Source organism: Chenopodium quinoa, unplaced genomic scaffold, assembly GCF_001683475.1.
Source record: "Chenopodium quinoa cultivar QQ74 unplaced genomic scaffold, ASM168347v1, whole genome shotgun sequence".
In the NCBI taxonomy this organism is placed as follows: Eukaryota; Viridiplantae; Streptophyta; class Magnoliopsida; order Caryophyllales; family Amaranthaceae; genus Chenopodium; species Chenopodium quinoa.
In genome coordinates, this window is record NW_018742418.1 from 6,983,809 (window position 1) to 6,997,463 (window position 13,655).

At 36.2% G+C, this 13,655-nt stretch overlaps 2 protein-coding genes across 2 annotated transcripts; both read left to right on the plus strand.

Moving 5' to 3' along the window:
• Positions 1-2,554: 2,554 nt before the first annotated feature.
• Positions 2,555-10,204, plus strand: LOC110712047 (nuclear poly(A) polymerase 3-like). The gene is made up of 10 exons (XM_021890473.1): positions 2,555-2,713; positions 2,813-2,890; positions 4,150-4,257; positions 6,401-6,463; positions 6,554-6,715; positions 6,902-7,015; positions 7,602-7,664; positions 8,635-8,940; positions 9,105-9,275; positions 9,797-10,204. The coding sequence occupies exons 1-10, from the start codon at positions 2,681-2,683 to the stop codon at positions 10,166-10,168; spliced, it is 1,470 nt and encodes a 489-aa protein (XP_021746165.1). The 5' UTR covers positions 2,555-2,680; the 3' UTR covers positions 10,169-10,204.
• A 429-nt stretch (positions 10,205-10,633) lies between these two features.
• On the plus strand, positions 10,634-13,622 carry LOC110712054 (pectate lyase-like). Its single transcript, XM_021890482.1, has 4 exons — positions 10,634-11,444; positions 11,918-12,596; positions 12,685-12,927; positions 13,022-13,622. Exons 1-4 carry the CDS (start codon positions 11,251-11,253, stop codon positions 13,238-13,240), a joined length of 1,335 nt encoding a protein of 444 aa, XP_021746174.1. The 5' UTR covers positions 10,634-11,250; the 3' UTR covers positions 13,241-13,622.
• Positions 13,623-13,655: the final 33 nt, after the last annotated feature.

The following is a 13,655-nucleotide window of genomic DNA, read 5'->3' on the forward strand; positions in this document are numbered from 1 at the left end:
CACGCACGACGGTTTTTATGGTCAAATTCGACCACGAAACTCTAGATCTAGTTGTTTCATGATCGAATTTGGCCTTTTCAAACCAAATTCGAGGCCAAATTCAGGATTAATATATAAGGTGTTTTCGTTCTTCCTTTTTTTATTTTCTGTTTTTCTTTTTAATTTTTTTTCAAGTTGTGGGCAACGGAGGGGGCCGAGTTAGGGTGGGTGCGGCGGCGGTTAGACTGGGTTCGGGTGGGTGGGGAGGGAGGATTTTTCGAGGGAGGGAGTTTTATGGTGGGTGAGCAATTAGAGTGAGTTGGGGGGTTTCGAGGATGTTGGGTTTCGTGGGGGTGGGTGGGGTGGGGTTATGGTGGGTTTGGGTTTTTTTTTCGATTTTTTTGTATGGGGTGGGGTGGGGTGTGTTACGGTGACGGTGGTAGGTGTGGTTGGGGTTGGGTCTTTTTTTTTTTTTTTTTTTTTTTTTTACAGTGACGGTGGTGGGTGGGGTGGGGTGGGGTTTGTTAAGGGGGTGGGGTGGAGTACGTTTTGGTGATGGTGGTAGGTGGGGTGGGGTATGGGTCTGGGTTTTTATTATTTACGGTGACGGTGGTGGATGGGGTTGGGTAAGGTTTGGGTCTGGGTTTTTTTATTTACGGTGGGTGGTGGGGTGGGGTGGGTTACGGTAATTATGGTGGGTGCGGGCGTGGTGTTAGGGTGGGTCTGGGTTGACGTTGGTGGGGTGGGGGTGGGTTACGGTAACGGTGGTGGGGTGGGGGTGGGTTACGGTAACGGTGGTGGGTGGGGGTAGTGTTAGGGTGGGTCTGGGGTGACGGCGGGGGTGGTGTTAGGGTGGGTTACGGTGGTGGGTGGGTGGAGGGTGGTTGGATTGGGTGGGTGGCCAAATTTTTTCATTTTTTTATTTAATTTATAACTCCTAATTTAGTTATACAAGAATATAATTTTAATTTTATAATAGCAAAAAAATTTACAAATTTAAATCAATAATTATATGTAAAAAAAATTGTACTGTTAAATTACATTAAACATCAAATATATTTCGTGGAATTCTAACAAATTGTTAAAGGCTGTAAATAGTTCAATTTGAATGGAACGGGTTGTAAACGGTTCGGTTTAAATAGTTTGTAATCGGATCGGTTTAAACGGGTTGCGGTTTGAAAATAGTTCGGTTTAAACGGTTTAATGGGTTATAACAGTTCGGTTTAAACGGTTAGCGGGTTGTAAATGATTCGATTTAAACGGTTTTTTCCTACGGTTTAAACAGTTTCGGTTTATAAACGGTTCGGTTTAATTAGTTAGCGGGTTAACATTAATCGGTTCAAACGGTTTCGGTTTATAAACGGTTTGGTTTGTTATTGGTTTACGGTTCGTAACGGGTTAACATTAATTGGTTCGGTTCGGTTTCGGTTTGACATTATACGGTTCAGTTCGGTTTTCGGTTTAAAATTAGCGGGTTATAAACGGTTCGGTCCGTGATGGTTCGGTTCGGTAACGGACGGTTTTACGGTTCGGTTTGAAAAGTCCCACCCCTAAATGTCATTAATTTCAATTAGATGTTCTCCTTCTGTGTCTAAGTGAAAGTCTCATTACATCCAAAAAACTTTAATTGAAAGAAAAAATTAACACACTTTACGTGGTGACGTAGACAACACACAAGAAAGAGCAAATACAACTTGAAGCGTTTATCTAAGGGTATAATTGTCCATTTGCATATTTAAGTATGGATAAGTTTGTAATTTCAAAAGTTAACACCGTTAAGCTGGAGGAAAGCCGTTAATGGAAGAAATTGAATTCGACAGCTTCACTGGAAATTTCAGAAACTTCAATACAGATAATTCAAGCTAAGGGAGAAGTTTTAATGAAGGAAAATGTCACTCCTACCCTTTGGGTTTGACCTTGCCCTTAGTTTCTCCCTTTTTTCTTAAGGTTTTCGTTTAGTTCGGCGGCTTGGTGGTCGGCATGTCGGTGGAGGGTGGGTGATCGAGGATGAAGAAGATGAAGGTGGGAGGTGGAGGAAAGCTCTGGGTCCTTCAATGGAAGACTGGTGTGGATTGGGGGAGGAAGAAGAAGATGGGTGGAGGAGATGAAGGTGATGAAGCTTGGAGTTAAACGCCGTACATAGTTAAATTTAAAGCTCATAAAATAAAACAGAAAGAAAATTATTTTTTAATACTTGCACGATTCCCAACGCGTTATATTTACTATAATGCCATTAGATTAACACATCATGAAGATAAATTGGGGCGTCTGCAGAAAGAAAATATTTTTCTTTTTTGACAAGAAGAAAAAAGATTTTATTAATGAAAGATAGTCAAACGACACTTACAAACAAACAATTCCTAAAAAATCTAAAATTTTAACACAAGTACAAATCACCTTAAAACTAGTTACATTACAATCTATTGTTTGGGTGAAAAAACTCATATGGACTTCTAAATACCTTTGGAGATTATGAAACACTAAATCTTTAATCAGTCGAACAAACAAAGAAATTAAGCCTAATAAAATAATTACCATCATAAAGATGAGATCCTTCGTATAACATAAAATTGGGTGTTACAAAGAGCTTCATACAACATCGTAACAGAGTACAAGGTTGAAGTCATGAGAACATAACATTAAATCAGTTATACACTTCATACCAGTAAACTTTCTCATAACCTTCAAGATTGTTGTTTTAATGGATGTTCATCGTTCTCTCTCCTTGCTCCAGGCACTTCTCTAATTATTCGATTCTTTTGGGATTAATTATTTATTTAGTTTTTTTTGGATTTTGATTAATTTTTTCCTTAAAATTTTTTTGTTGGGTTAGTTCGTGAAGGATGGTGGTTTGGTGCCGTCTTCTGAAGAAACACTCAAAAGAGAATCCATCATTCACAGCCTCAAGAAGGTATATCTTTTTCCGTTTCTTGGTTTTTTATTTTTTAATTTTTTTTTAATTTTTTGCTCCTTTTTATTTGATTTAATTAATGGGATTCTGCTTATAGTATTGTTCATATTCAGAAATTCACGTGTTTGGGTGTGAAATTTGGCTTGAAATTTGAGGTTTTAGGATTTTCGGTTAAGATTTTGGTATGCAATTTCCTCAAATTTCATGCCAAAATTCATTTTAACTGTGGGAATTTGCTTACAGGATTGCCCATATTCAGAAAATCTTTGTGTTTTTATCCGCCTACTGTTACATTATGTCCTTGGTTGAATCCTCGTTCGAGTCGAGGCATACGGGTAATAGAAGTGGCCTATCTTTCTTCATCAAGAATTTATGTTTTTGTATGTTGATAGTGGTTGGGTAATTTGAGATTTCTTATGCTAATATAGTATAAAAATGTCACCAATGTATTAGACGTGGAATTACTTTGTAGCACAAAATGACATTGCTTCAAACTTTGTAAATTTGAAGCAATGAAATCCCTTTTTAAGTTGTAGGAAGTAGTAATATAGGTTTTTTGAGCAAGATATAAATCATTTTTCACCCTTTCTTGGAGGTAGAGATTAATTTTAAGTTTGTATGTTTTCTAATTTATATGATTGGCATATATATATATATGATACTCAAAACCATTATCTAATTTTTGGAGAAGTCATTACAGGTCATGCTATTAGAGCTATAATGGTATTAGGTTTTTGCTCATGATCCTAGTCAGAATATTGTTTTTGAAGTGTGTCTTCCTGTCATATGCATATGTGCCTTATGTTGCTCGGTATGTGCCCAAGTGTTACAACTATTTAAAATCTAAATTCTACATGGTTGCGCAACATATGGCTAATGGGCGGAGACCACTGACTCTATTTTCCTTGGATCTTTTACCACTCCACCAAAGCAGAATTTTGAACTGAAGAGCTCTAGCCCCACTTGGTGTAAAATTTATGTTAGCAATATAGCAGTGGGCTTCTTAAATAGCTTTTGGTATGCTGCTCAAGGGCATGGTTCAGTCTTATAGTCATGCTTCTATGAGCAGTGCTTTAGGCAGCTAAGCCGCTAACAGTGGTACTCTATACTCATATCTCCTCCTCATACGGCTGATGGTTTATCAAATTTGATAGTCATATGTACTGCGACTGCTTTTTCTTTGTGTTCTATGCATCTAATTCTATCTGTGCTTGTGTCTGTGGACTCACTAGCTCATGGTGATCAATTCTGTCCTGTAGATTGTTCAGCATTGGATCACAAAAGTTGCTTGGCAGAGGAAACTTCCTGAAAATTTGATTAGAGATGCATCAGCTACTATATTAACTTATGGATCTTTTGGTCTTGGGGTAAGAAGGCTGTTTCTCCCTTGTACTATGTGCATGATTTCATATTTCATCTTAGATCTTACGCCCATGAAATCATTTCTTACAATTATGTTTTTAAGATATTGTGCTTGTTAGTATTTTCATTCTCCATACTTTGTGATCAGTTTGCATTTTATAATGCTTAGACTCTTCTCATCTAGTTTAAGGCCCTGTTTGGCAAAAGCCTCTTAATAATTTTGGCCGATTCAAAACTCTCATAACTGCAAAATTCAGTTTTTGATGAAGTAGTTTGGAATAGGATTTAAAGGTAGAATTAGCAATTAGACCAGTGTTGCTTTATGGTATAGAATGTTGAGCTTCTAAGAAGGAGCACATTAAAAATATGGAAGTTATGGAAATGTGCATGCTAAGATAGATGTGCGGTTAGAGTTCTAAGAGATAAAATCAGAAATGAATTTATTCGCAAGAAAGTGGGTGTTGAAGGCATTGTAGACAAACTAAGGGAAAATCGATTGCGTTGGTTCGGGCATGTAAGACAAAGACCCTAGGGTGCACCGGTATGAAGAGTGGGATCATGGAGAGCTTAAACGAGGTAGAGGGAGACCGAAAATGACTTGGTTGGAAGGAGTTAGGAAGGATAATAAGTAAATGAATTTGCATGAGAATGAGGTATTTGATCGTAAGGGGTGGGGGAGGAAGATTTTTGTGGATGACTATTATGGACTAATCACTTTTGGTTCATGTAGCCGACCCCACTTATGTGATTAAGACTTTCATTGATTGATTGATTTAAAGGTAGAATTTATGTTCTGGAAAAGCTAAAGAAATAGCTTTTTGAGCTGTAAATAATTTATTTTATTTTCATTTTATTTCAATCCAATTATTTGTTTTATAAAACACTAAAATATGAGAGCTGACTTCTAATAGCCTAGAAACAATGACAGCTACATCAGTTGACAGGGCCTTGGTTTTTTTAAGGACCTTGAAATCTACATGCAAGTGAATATTTTATTTTAGTGATCCACCATATTTAGAAATTTATACTTCATATAAAACTTTGGTACCCTACTAGCTAAAGTGAACTGGATTTTTTTTTATAAATGGTATGAATACTTGGCTGAGGCAAGCAAGGAAATCGCATTTATATCAGGTTGTGTTGTTAGATCCACTAGTCTATGCTGCTTTCTAGGGGGAGGGGGCCGGGGGCATGGGAAGTTCAAATTGCTTTTTCTCTGTCTGTTCTGAAATCATTTAACCTGGACTCAAGTTGTAGTGTTGGACACAGGTTTGTGCCAAGGACTTGGCCATTTATGAATTGTGAATTTAGTTGGTCCAAAATGAAGTGTTGGATATTTATATCCGTTTGGTAGTGTCAAATATCCAGCATGATTATCTGAGGTCTTAAAAAGATTCCAATTGACTGTGCTTTTGAAACTATTCTATGTGCAAGCTGTAGAAGTTGTATGATATTGTAATCTCTGTGAAAGTTGAAACTGAAATTCCTTGGTGTCTTTTGTAATGCATCGCAATACCCTCTGTACGCCTCCAATCAAGTATATGTATGAAAGACATGCCAAGTTGGATTAAGGGGTTATGTCAGTATGTCACCAGGTTTGGTAAAAGATTCTGTCAGAACTTGCCTTGGGTGAAAGACGGAGAATACTGTAGGACTTTGCCTAAAGATTTGCAAGGTTTGGAAATGATGTCAGTAGTAAAGGGAAACGGAAAGGGGAATTCATGTGATCAATATCCGTGCTTCTCTCCTCCTTTGGACTGTCCAGCTACTCTGGGGCTTTATTTCTCATGTTGATCATATAATGGCATTGTAAATACAACCAGTTATCAATTTCCCTCATTCTCTTCTTAAGCTTCTTTATTTGCCTTTTATTACTGCATATTAATGTAATCCTACTAGGGCTACTACAGTCATTCGAAGATTGAATCTGCTCTTAATAAAGCTCTTCATGGTTCTGTTAATTCATATATCTCAGAACCTATGCTCTGAATATATATTGGTTTCAACTTTCAAGAGATTAAGTAATTAGGTTAATGGTGCATTAGACATACGTGAACACTTTTTTTAGAGCTTTTTGCATGGCTGGTGATTACTGAAAAATATAATCCAAAATCTTTAGTTGTAATTTTGTTTTTATCATTTACCCAGGTTCATAATTCAGAATCAGATATCGATGTTCTATGTGTTGGTCCTGGGTTTGCTACTATGGAAGTAAGCTTCCTTTTTCATCTATAAATGGAATTGGTGAGTCATGAGTGGCTTTTGTGTTAGGTTGTCTCATATCAGTCTTTCGCATTTCAGGAGGATTTCTGTATTGTTTTATACAATATTCTCAAAGGCAAACCTGAAGTGTCTGAAATCAATTGTGTTAAGGATGCTAAGGTGCCATTAATGCGATTTAAATTTAAAGGGGTCGCTGTTGATATGCCGTATGCTAAGCTTCAAGTTACGTCAGTTCCTGAAGTAAGGGCTTTCTGCTTGAAGATGGAAAAAATACTTTGTTAAGTTATATACGTAGTATATAGGGATAAATGAGAAATACGTATATTTTTTTCATGGTTGAGTTTGTACAATGTTTTAGTTTCAGTGGTACAGCGAACACAACTTTGTAAAATAATTTACTTGACTTGCCAAATATTGTAATTGCAGAATGTGGACCTGCTGAATCCAATGTTCTTGGTCAATATTGATGAAACTAGTTGGAAAAGCTTGTCTGGTGTACGTGTTAACCAATGCATCCTTCAACTTGTTCCAAACCTGGAGGTAGTATATTTTAGTTTCAGTAACCTTTTTTTTTTTTTTTTAAAAAATATCGAAAATTGTGTCAATCGTTTTTGAACATGCTTCTTATGCTAGCCTAGAGCATGTGATTTGATTTGGTTAAACAAATTGTTGAGTATGAGTTTTTGGGAAAAATTACTACACGGGTTCTTACTAATCAATATGGAAATACCAAGACCTGTTTAGTTGCAATTTCATCCAATTCTTTATTGTCTTTTATAATTATTACTTCGTACATTCTTATTCTTTGTGGATGGCTTCCAGGATTTTGATACTGAAGTAAGATCCATTATAAATCTTTGAAAACATGTATATGTGCTTTGTTCAAGTGGGAGAAGAATGAATTTGATGGAAATTAGGATTTGTTGGTTTTGGTCAGGGGATAGGAGCTTGGCACTGTTACTTATGGAGTTTACATACTAGTTAGTCAATTTGATGAAAGATGTGAGTTGCCATTTTTTCATAACATTATGTGGATCTTCTCTATATTGTATAATGACTAATTACTTCATTTTTTGAGTATTCATTATATTATAGATTTCTCATATTAATGGTTCCTATGCTACAGAATTTCCAGTCATTGCTGCGGTGCATCAAGTCTTGGGCCAAACAACGTGGTATTTATGGTAACGTAAGTCTTCTTTGCTCAATCTTTCTCACTAAGAGATGGACGTTTTGCCTTCAAATTTATGCGCTTCATGACTGTTTATTAATCTTTAGAAAGCATAAAACTGGTGTTTGTACCTGTAATTGGTATGACTAGAAGAAGAAGCTTGTGGAGCACTACTTTCTTAACTTACTGATTATCAAGAAAAATAGGGAAAGGAGGTTGTTATAAACTATCCAAAATAATAAATAAATATAAGTAAGAAAAAAAGTTATCCTGTAAAAGTCTTTGAAGAAAAGAGTGATAAATAAATCACTACACCAAATCCTACGAATCGACCTATACCACCTTCGAGAATTGTATTTGGAATTTAGCATTGTAAATAGCAATATAGCATGGCCTCTAAAGTCTGAATGAGTTGAGGAAATCATTAATATGATAAAATGTATTACATCTATGACTTGCTGAACATGCTCCTCCGTTTGCATTATTTTATCTGGTTTGAAGGGTTGGCACTTTAGGCTCACTTTGCTCACATGTTGTTCATATGACTATGCATAAATCATGCTTCTACACACACACACACACACACACACATTATTTGGTTTGCATAGGTTGGTTTTCACCAGTTATGTATTGGCTGTCTGGCTTCATTTAATTTGTGTAGGTTTTGTACATGGTTGTTGCCTATTTTGATGAGACTTTTGATGGCTTTTTGTCAGTCCTGATAATAACTAAGTATGACTCTGGTTGGATCCAAAAAAAAAAAAAAGTACCACTCTGGCTGGAAATGGACAGTGTAACTCTCTATTTTGTTCTTAATTTTTATAACAAAAAAAGACACGAAAGAAAATTTTGGAATTAAGAGCTTTCACTATTTTAAAATTGCAGCTCTTATGCACCTTCAACGTTCTATATTATAGTCATAAAGGTTTTTTTCCTCTCAGCATTACCATATCTGCAGGATATCTGACAACTCATTCTTCATTTTCAGCTGTTTGGATACCTCGGAGGGATACATTTAGCTATATTATCAGCTTTTGTTTGTCAGACGAGTCCAGATGCTTGCTTAAGTGCCCTTATTATGAACTTCTTTAACACATTTGCCAGTTGGCCCTGGCCTACACCTGTTGCTCTGCAAGATGGAATGATGCCAGTTACGCCAGATGTGACTGAGAAAAGAAATTGGATACCTATTAGACTGCCTTGTAGCCCATATCGATGCTGCCAGTCCAACGTCACACGGAGCACATTCAACCGAATCAGAGCAGAATTTCTTCGAGGACATAGAATCACCCAGGTTTGCATTTTTTTTTTTTTAATGATTATTATTATTATATTTTTAATTTTTATGTATTGGAGTAAAAGATACAATTATGTTTGTCCTTTGTCTATATTGTATTTTACATATTTCACTAACATATAATCATATATACTTATTATTTTCTATCTTTTTTATTGCAGGAGATCCTGCAGACTGAATTTGACAGAGATAGTTTATTTGAACCTTACATTAATGCTTACAGAAAGCTGTATTCCCAATTTCTCAAAATTTACCTTTTATCTTGTGCGAAAGATGGTTTGGGAGATTGGGTCGGATGGGTGAAGTCACGTTTCCCCTCCCTCATCTTGAAAGTAAGTGATAGTATTTGTTTGATATCTTTTGGGTTATTGGTGTTTTGAGCTGTGGGCAGTGCTTGTTTAATTGAGCTCTCTGGTTTTTTAGTCACGGGCTTATGAAATTTTGGTTGAGGCTTCCATAAAGATGGCCCTGATTTGCTCTTGTGTGTGTGTGTGTGTGTGTGTGTGTGTGTGTGTGTGTGTCTGAAGAATGCTTTAGAAAGAAAGTAAAGATAATTGAAAGTGCCTTTTTGTCCAGCAATCATCACTCGTGTGTATGTGTGTGTGTGTGTGTCTGAAGAATGCTTTAGAAAGAAAGTAAAGATAATTGAAAGTGCTTTTTTGTCCAGCAATCATCACTCGTGTGTGTGTGTGTGTGCAAGTTCTTGAGTATATGTGCGTGCACATTGTCTGTAATCTTATCCTTCCCCTGTTTGTTTGACAATTTCCCATTTCACTCACTCCTGTGCACACAGTTGCACACATCAACGCTCATTAATGTCTGACGATTTTCTCATATTTGCTTTTCCTTGCAGTTGGAGGAGATCCGTGTTTCTTGTGACCCCAACCCCACAGAATATGCTGACATAGGAAATGTAGACTCGGAACCAAGTGTAGTTTTCTACTGGGGCTTGACACGATGTATGGGTATCAATGTAACTTCACTTGAGAAGGATTTCAGGGACAGTATCACTAACAACTACCGAGGAATGCCAGGGAAGATGGAACTGAGTACCGTGCCAGCTTCAGAACTGCCAGACATTTCGCAGTTTCCTACCAGAAAAAAGAAGGGAATGAAAGCATGCTGGAAAATTCCTGAATATGATCAACAAAGAATCCCTGTGTACTCTAGGCACCTTCCGAACTATTTCATTGGTTATGTAGCCAGTGAAGAAAAAATATGCTAGCAGTTGGATATAGGCTTACACTAAATCATTTAGTGCAATTTTGATTCTTTTTTTCCCTCCGAAAATCATTTCTTCTGATTTTATAATGAAATTGACAGAAAAAAAAGTTAATAAAGTTAACAAAAATCATTGTAACATGACTGTTATTTGATGTACTAACTGTTAAGGCGATAACTTTCACAGTTCAAATCCAAGTCCATAACATGAATTTTTGCCATTGTAGTCCTTAAAATATCTTTAACTCTCAAACTTCCCAAACCACTGCAGCAATCATTATTCATTAACATGTGAAATGATACCATGGTTTTGAAGTACTATTAATTTGATACTTGTATTTATTACCATAAGTCCCTAACCAGTATTCAGAGGGCTACAATATCATTTCTAGCCACATACTTTGTTTATGGAACTTATAACAACAATAAAAAGAACTCAATATAAGATGGGTTTTTTTTTTGTTTTTTTTTTTTTTTTTTTTTTTTGGTGGTTTTATTAGAAGCAATGGTGTTGCTAACTTGCTATGGTGCAAACTATAGTAAAAAAAAAATTTTAGAACTCTGAAAAAGCAAATGGTGCAAATTAAAAGGATTGGAGGAGTAAGAAACAGGCTATGTCATCGTAAATATTTTATAGTACGTTGTTTCCCTCAAATTTTTTTTTTGTTGTGTATGAAGAGAATCACAAAGGACAAATGATATAAATATTATTTGACTTTATCTAATATAATTGACATTCATGATCTGTTCCTACCAAAAGATTAAAGGAAAGATACCATACCTAGAAGACTAAATAAACTTTTTTTTTTTTTTATTTTTTTATTTTTTTTTTGTGAGGAAAGCCTAAATAACTATTGGTTCCTTGATTATGCCACCTAAAAAAAGATATAATTATTTTTACACCCCATATTATTTATACAATACAAGTTGTCACCTTGGTTTTCTTCTAATTCAGGGTAGGAGACAGAGGAATTGCTCAAATGGGGTGTTGATATAAATCTTCCCCTAATTACATCATGAATTGAATTAACCACATTACTAATTTATTTATCAAAGCATTTGGGTTAATTCAGCCACAAAATAAACATGGAGAAACAAGATTTAATGTTTCTCCTAATGTGTTTTTTATCTTATCTCGTCTTGACTTTGGCACAAAATACCACTTTTGAGTCACAGAATTATTGGAAACTACGTGAACAAGAAGCTAAGAGGAAACTTGAGGCAGCCTACTATCCTCAGCCCTATAATGTCACAAACCACCTTAACCTTCGTTCTCGAATGTGAGTTATTTTTTTTTTCCTCATCTCAAAATGTTATATCTAATTATATATCTATCTATGTTTCAATAAAAACCCATAAGGAGAAGCATCATGCATCAAGCATGCACGTAATCTACTACATCTATCTAAGGTTAATTATTACATTGTCCCAACCAACTCGTTTTATAATGAAGAAATCAGCATATCGACAAATTTACCTTATTAACAAAGATATAAGAGAGAAATTTATGTTAATTATATACCTTTAAGCAATAAATTAAAGTTTGTATTTGATCATAAGAGATTGAAAGAGTTTCATAATACTAGCTCTAAAACATTACATATATGGACAAGGCAAGAACCTTGTGTCATTTGATATAATGAATTGACCCTTAGATAAAATGTTTATATTAAATGTGAAAATAAGGAATAAAATAGAAAATAGGAAGGTTTACTTGTTTCAATATCTAGCTAAAGAAAGTTTTTATGTGTAGTTTACAAAGCAGGTGGTTAGAAGATGAGGTAGGGAGAAACAACACAAGGAGGGAATTAGCAAAGAGGTACAAAAAAGGCTGCATGTATACGAATCCAATCGATGCATGTTGGAGGTGCCAAGCTGATTGGGAGAAGAAGAGACGAAAGCTAGCCAAATGTGCGTTGGGGTTTGGAAGAGGGACTACCGGGGGCAAGGCAGGGCGCAAGTACTTGGTGAAAGACCCCTCAGACGATGATATGGTGAACCCTAAACCCGGAACATTAAGACATGCAGTCATCCAAGACGAGCCATTATGGATTGTATTTGCTAAGCCTGTGATGAAAATTAGGCTCAACCAAGAGCTTATAGTTAATAGCAATAAGACCATTGATGGCCGGGGTTCACACGTAGTCATTGAAGGTGGGGCTGGGATCACATTGCAATATGTGGAGAACATTATCATCCATGGAATCAAGCTTAGGGACATAGTCCCAGGTTCTGGAGGACTAATCAGGGATTCAGCTAACCATTTCGGTTTCAGGACTCAAAGTGATGGGGATGCCATCTCTATCTTTGCATCACATAATATATGGATTGATCATTGTTCGTTCTCCAAGGCTTCGGATGGACTCGTTGATATCATCAAAGGCTCAACCGCGATTACCATCTCTAACTGCCATATGACTGATCATGACAAGGTGATACGTATAGTATGTGGTGTGGAATCAATGCTGTCAAATCTATATGATGTAGTCAGTTAACTAAGTAGGTAATGTATATATGCAGGTATTTTTGTTTGGTGCATCAGACACCCATTATGAAGATAGGAATATGCAAATAACAATTGCATATACTCACTTTGGGAAAGGATTAGTGCAAAGGATGCCAAGGTGTAGATGGGGATTCTTCCATATAGTCAACAACGACTACACTCACTGGCTAATGTACGCCATTGGTGGTGGCAAGAACCCAACCATCCTCAGTGAGGGCAACCGTTTCATCGCCCCTATCAACCCAAGAGCTAAAGAGGTATAACATTATGTCATGCATCTCTTAAAAGCAATGAGGATTACCGGGTACTTCATCAAATTTTTAGCTAATTATTGTTTCATTTTGAACGTAGGTTACTCACAGACAGATACCATCATCACCATGGGATAGTGGGACATGGATTTCAAATAGAGACGTGCTGATAAACGGGGCTACCTTCCTGCAGTCACGCGCACCATTGCAGTTACAAACTATCGAAAGTAAGATGATAGGTTCAATGCATGGGAGATTTGCCGGGCGAGCTACAAAATATGCAGGACCATTAAAATGTGTACCTAAACGAGCTTGCTAACAGAGTTGTATGAGGTTACAGTAGAAAAAATGTTTTGCTTTTGTTATTGTTTCAGTCTACATTTGTAGAAATAGATGATTGCCAAATCGGGTAAAGTGTAATCAACAAATAACAATTATATCCACATCCCGATTCTTAATGAACATCAAACGTCCACAAATTTTGTCTCTACGCGAGCATGACTTATTCTTAAATGATCAAACGTCCATAAATTTTGTCTCTACACGAACACGACTTATTTGCGTATTTTGCAGTCACAGCAAACACCAAACCACTATCGCTCAACCAAAAGTCTCCTTCGTTTTCATACTTGAAACGAATGCATCATGCATTTCTTCACGATGGCAACAAATGCAAAGGTTAAATCCTGTAGGAGAGGGTATATACAAATATATAATGAAGTAAAACACCTATT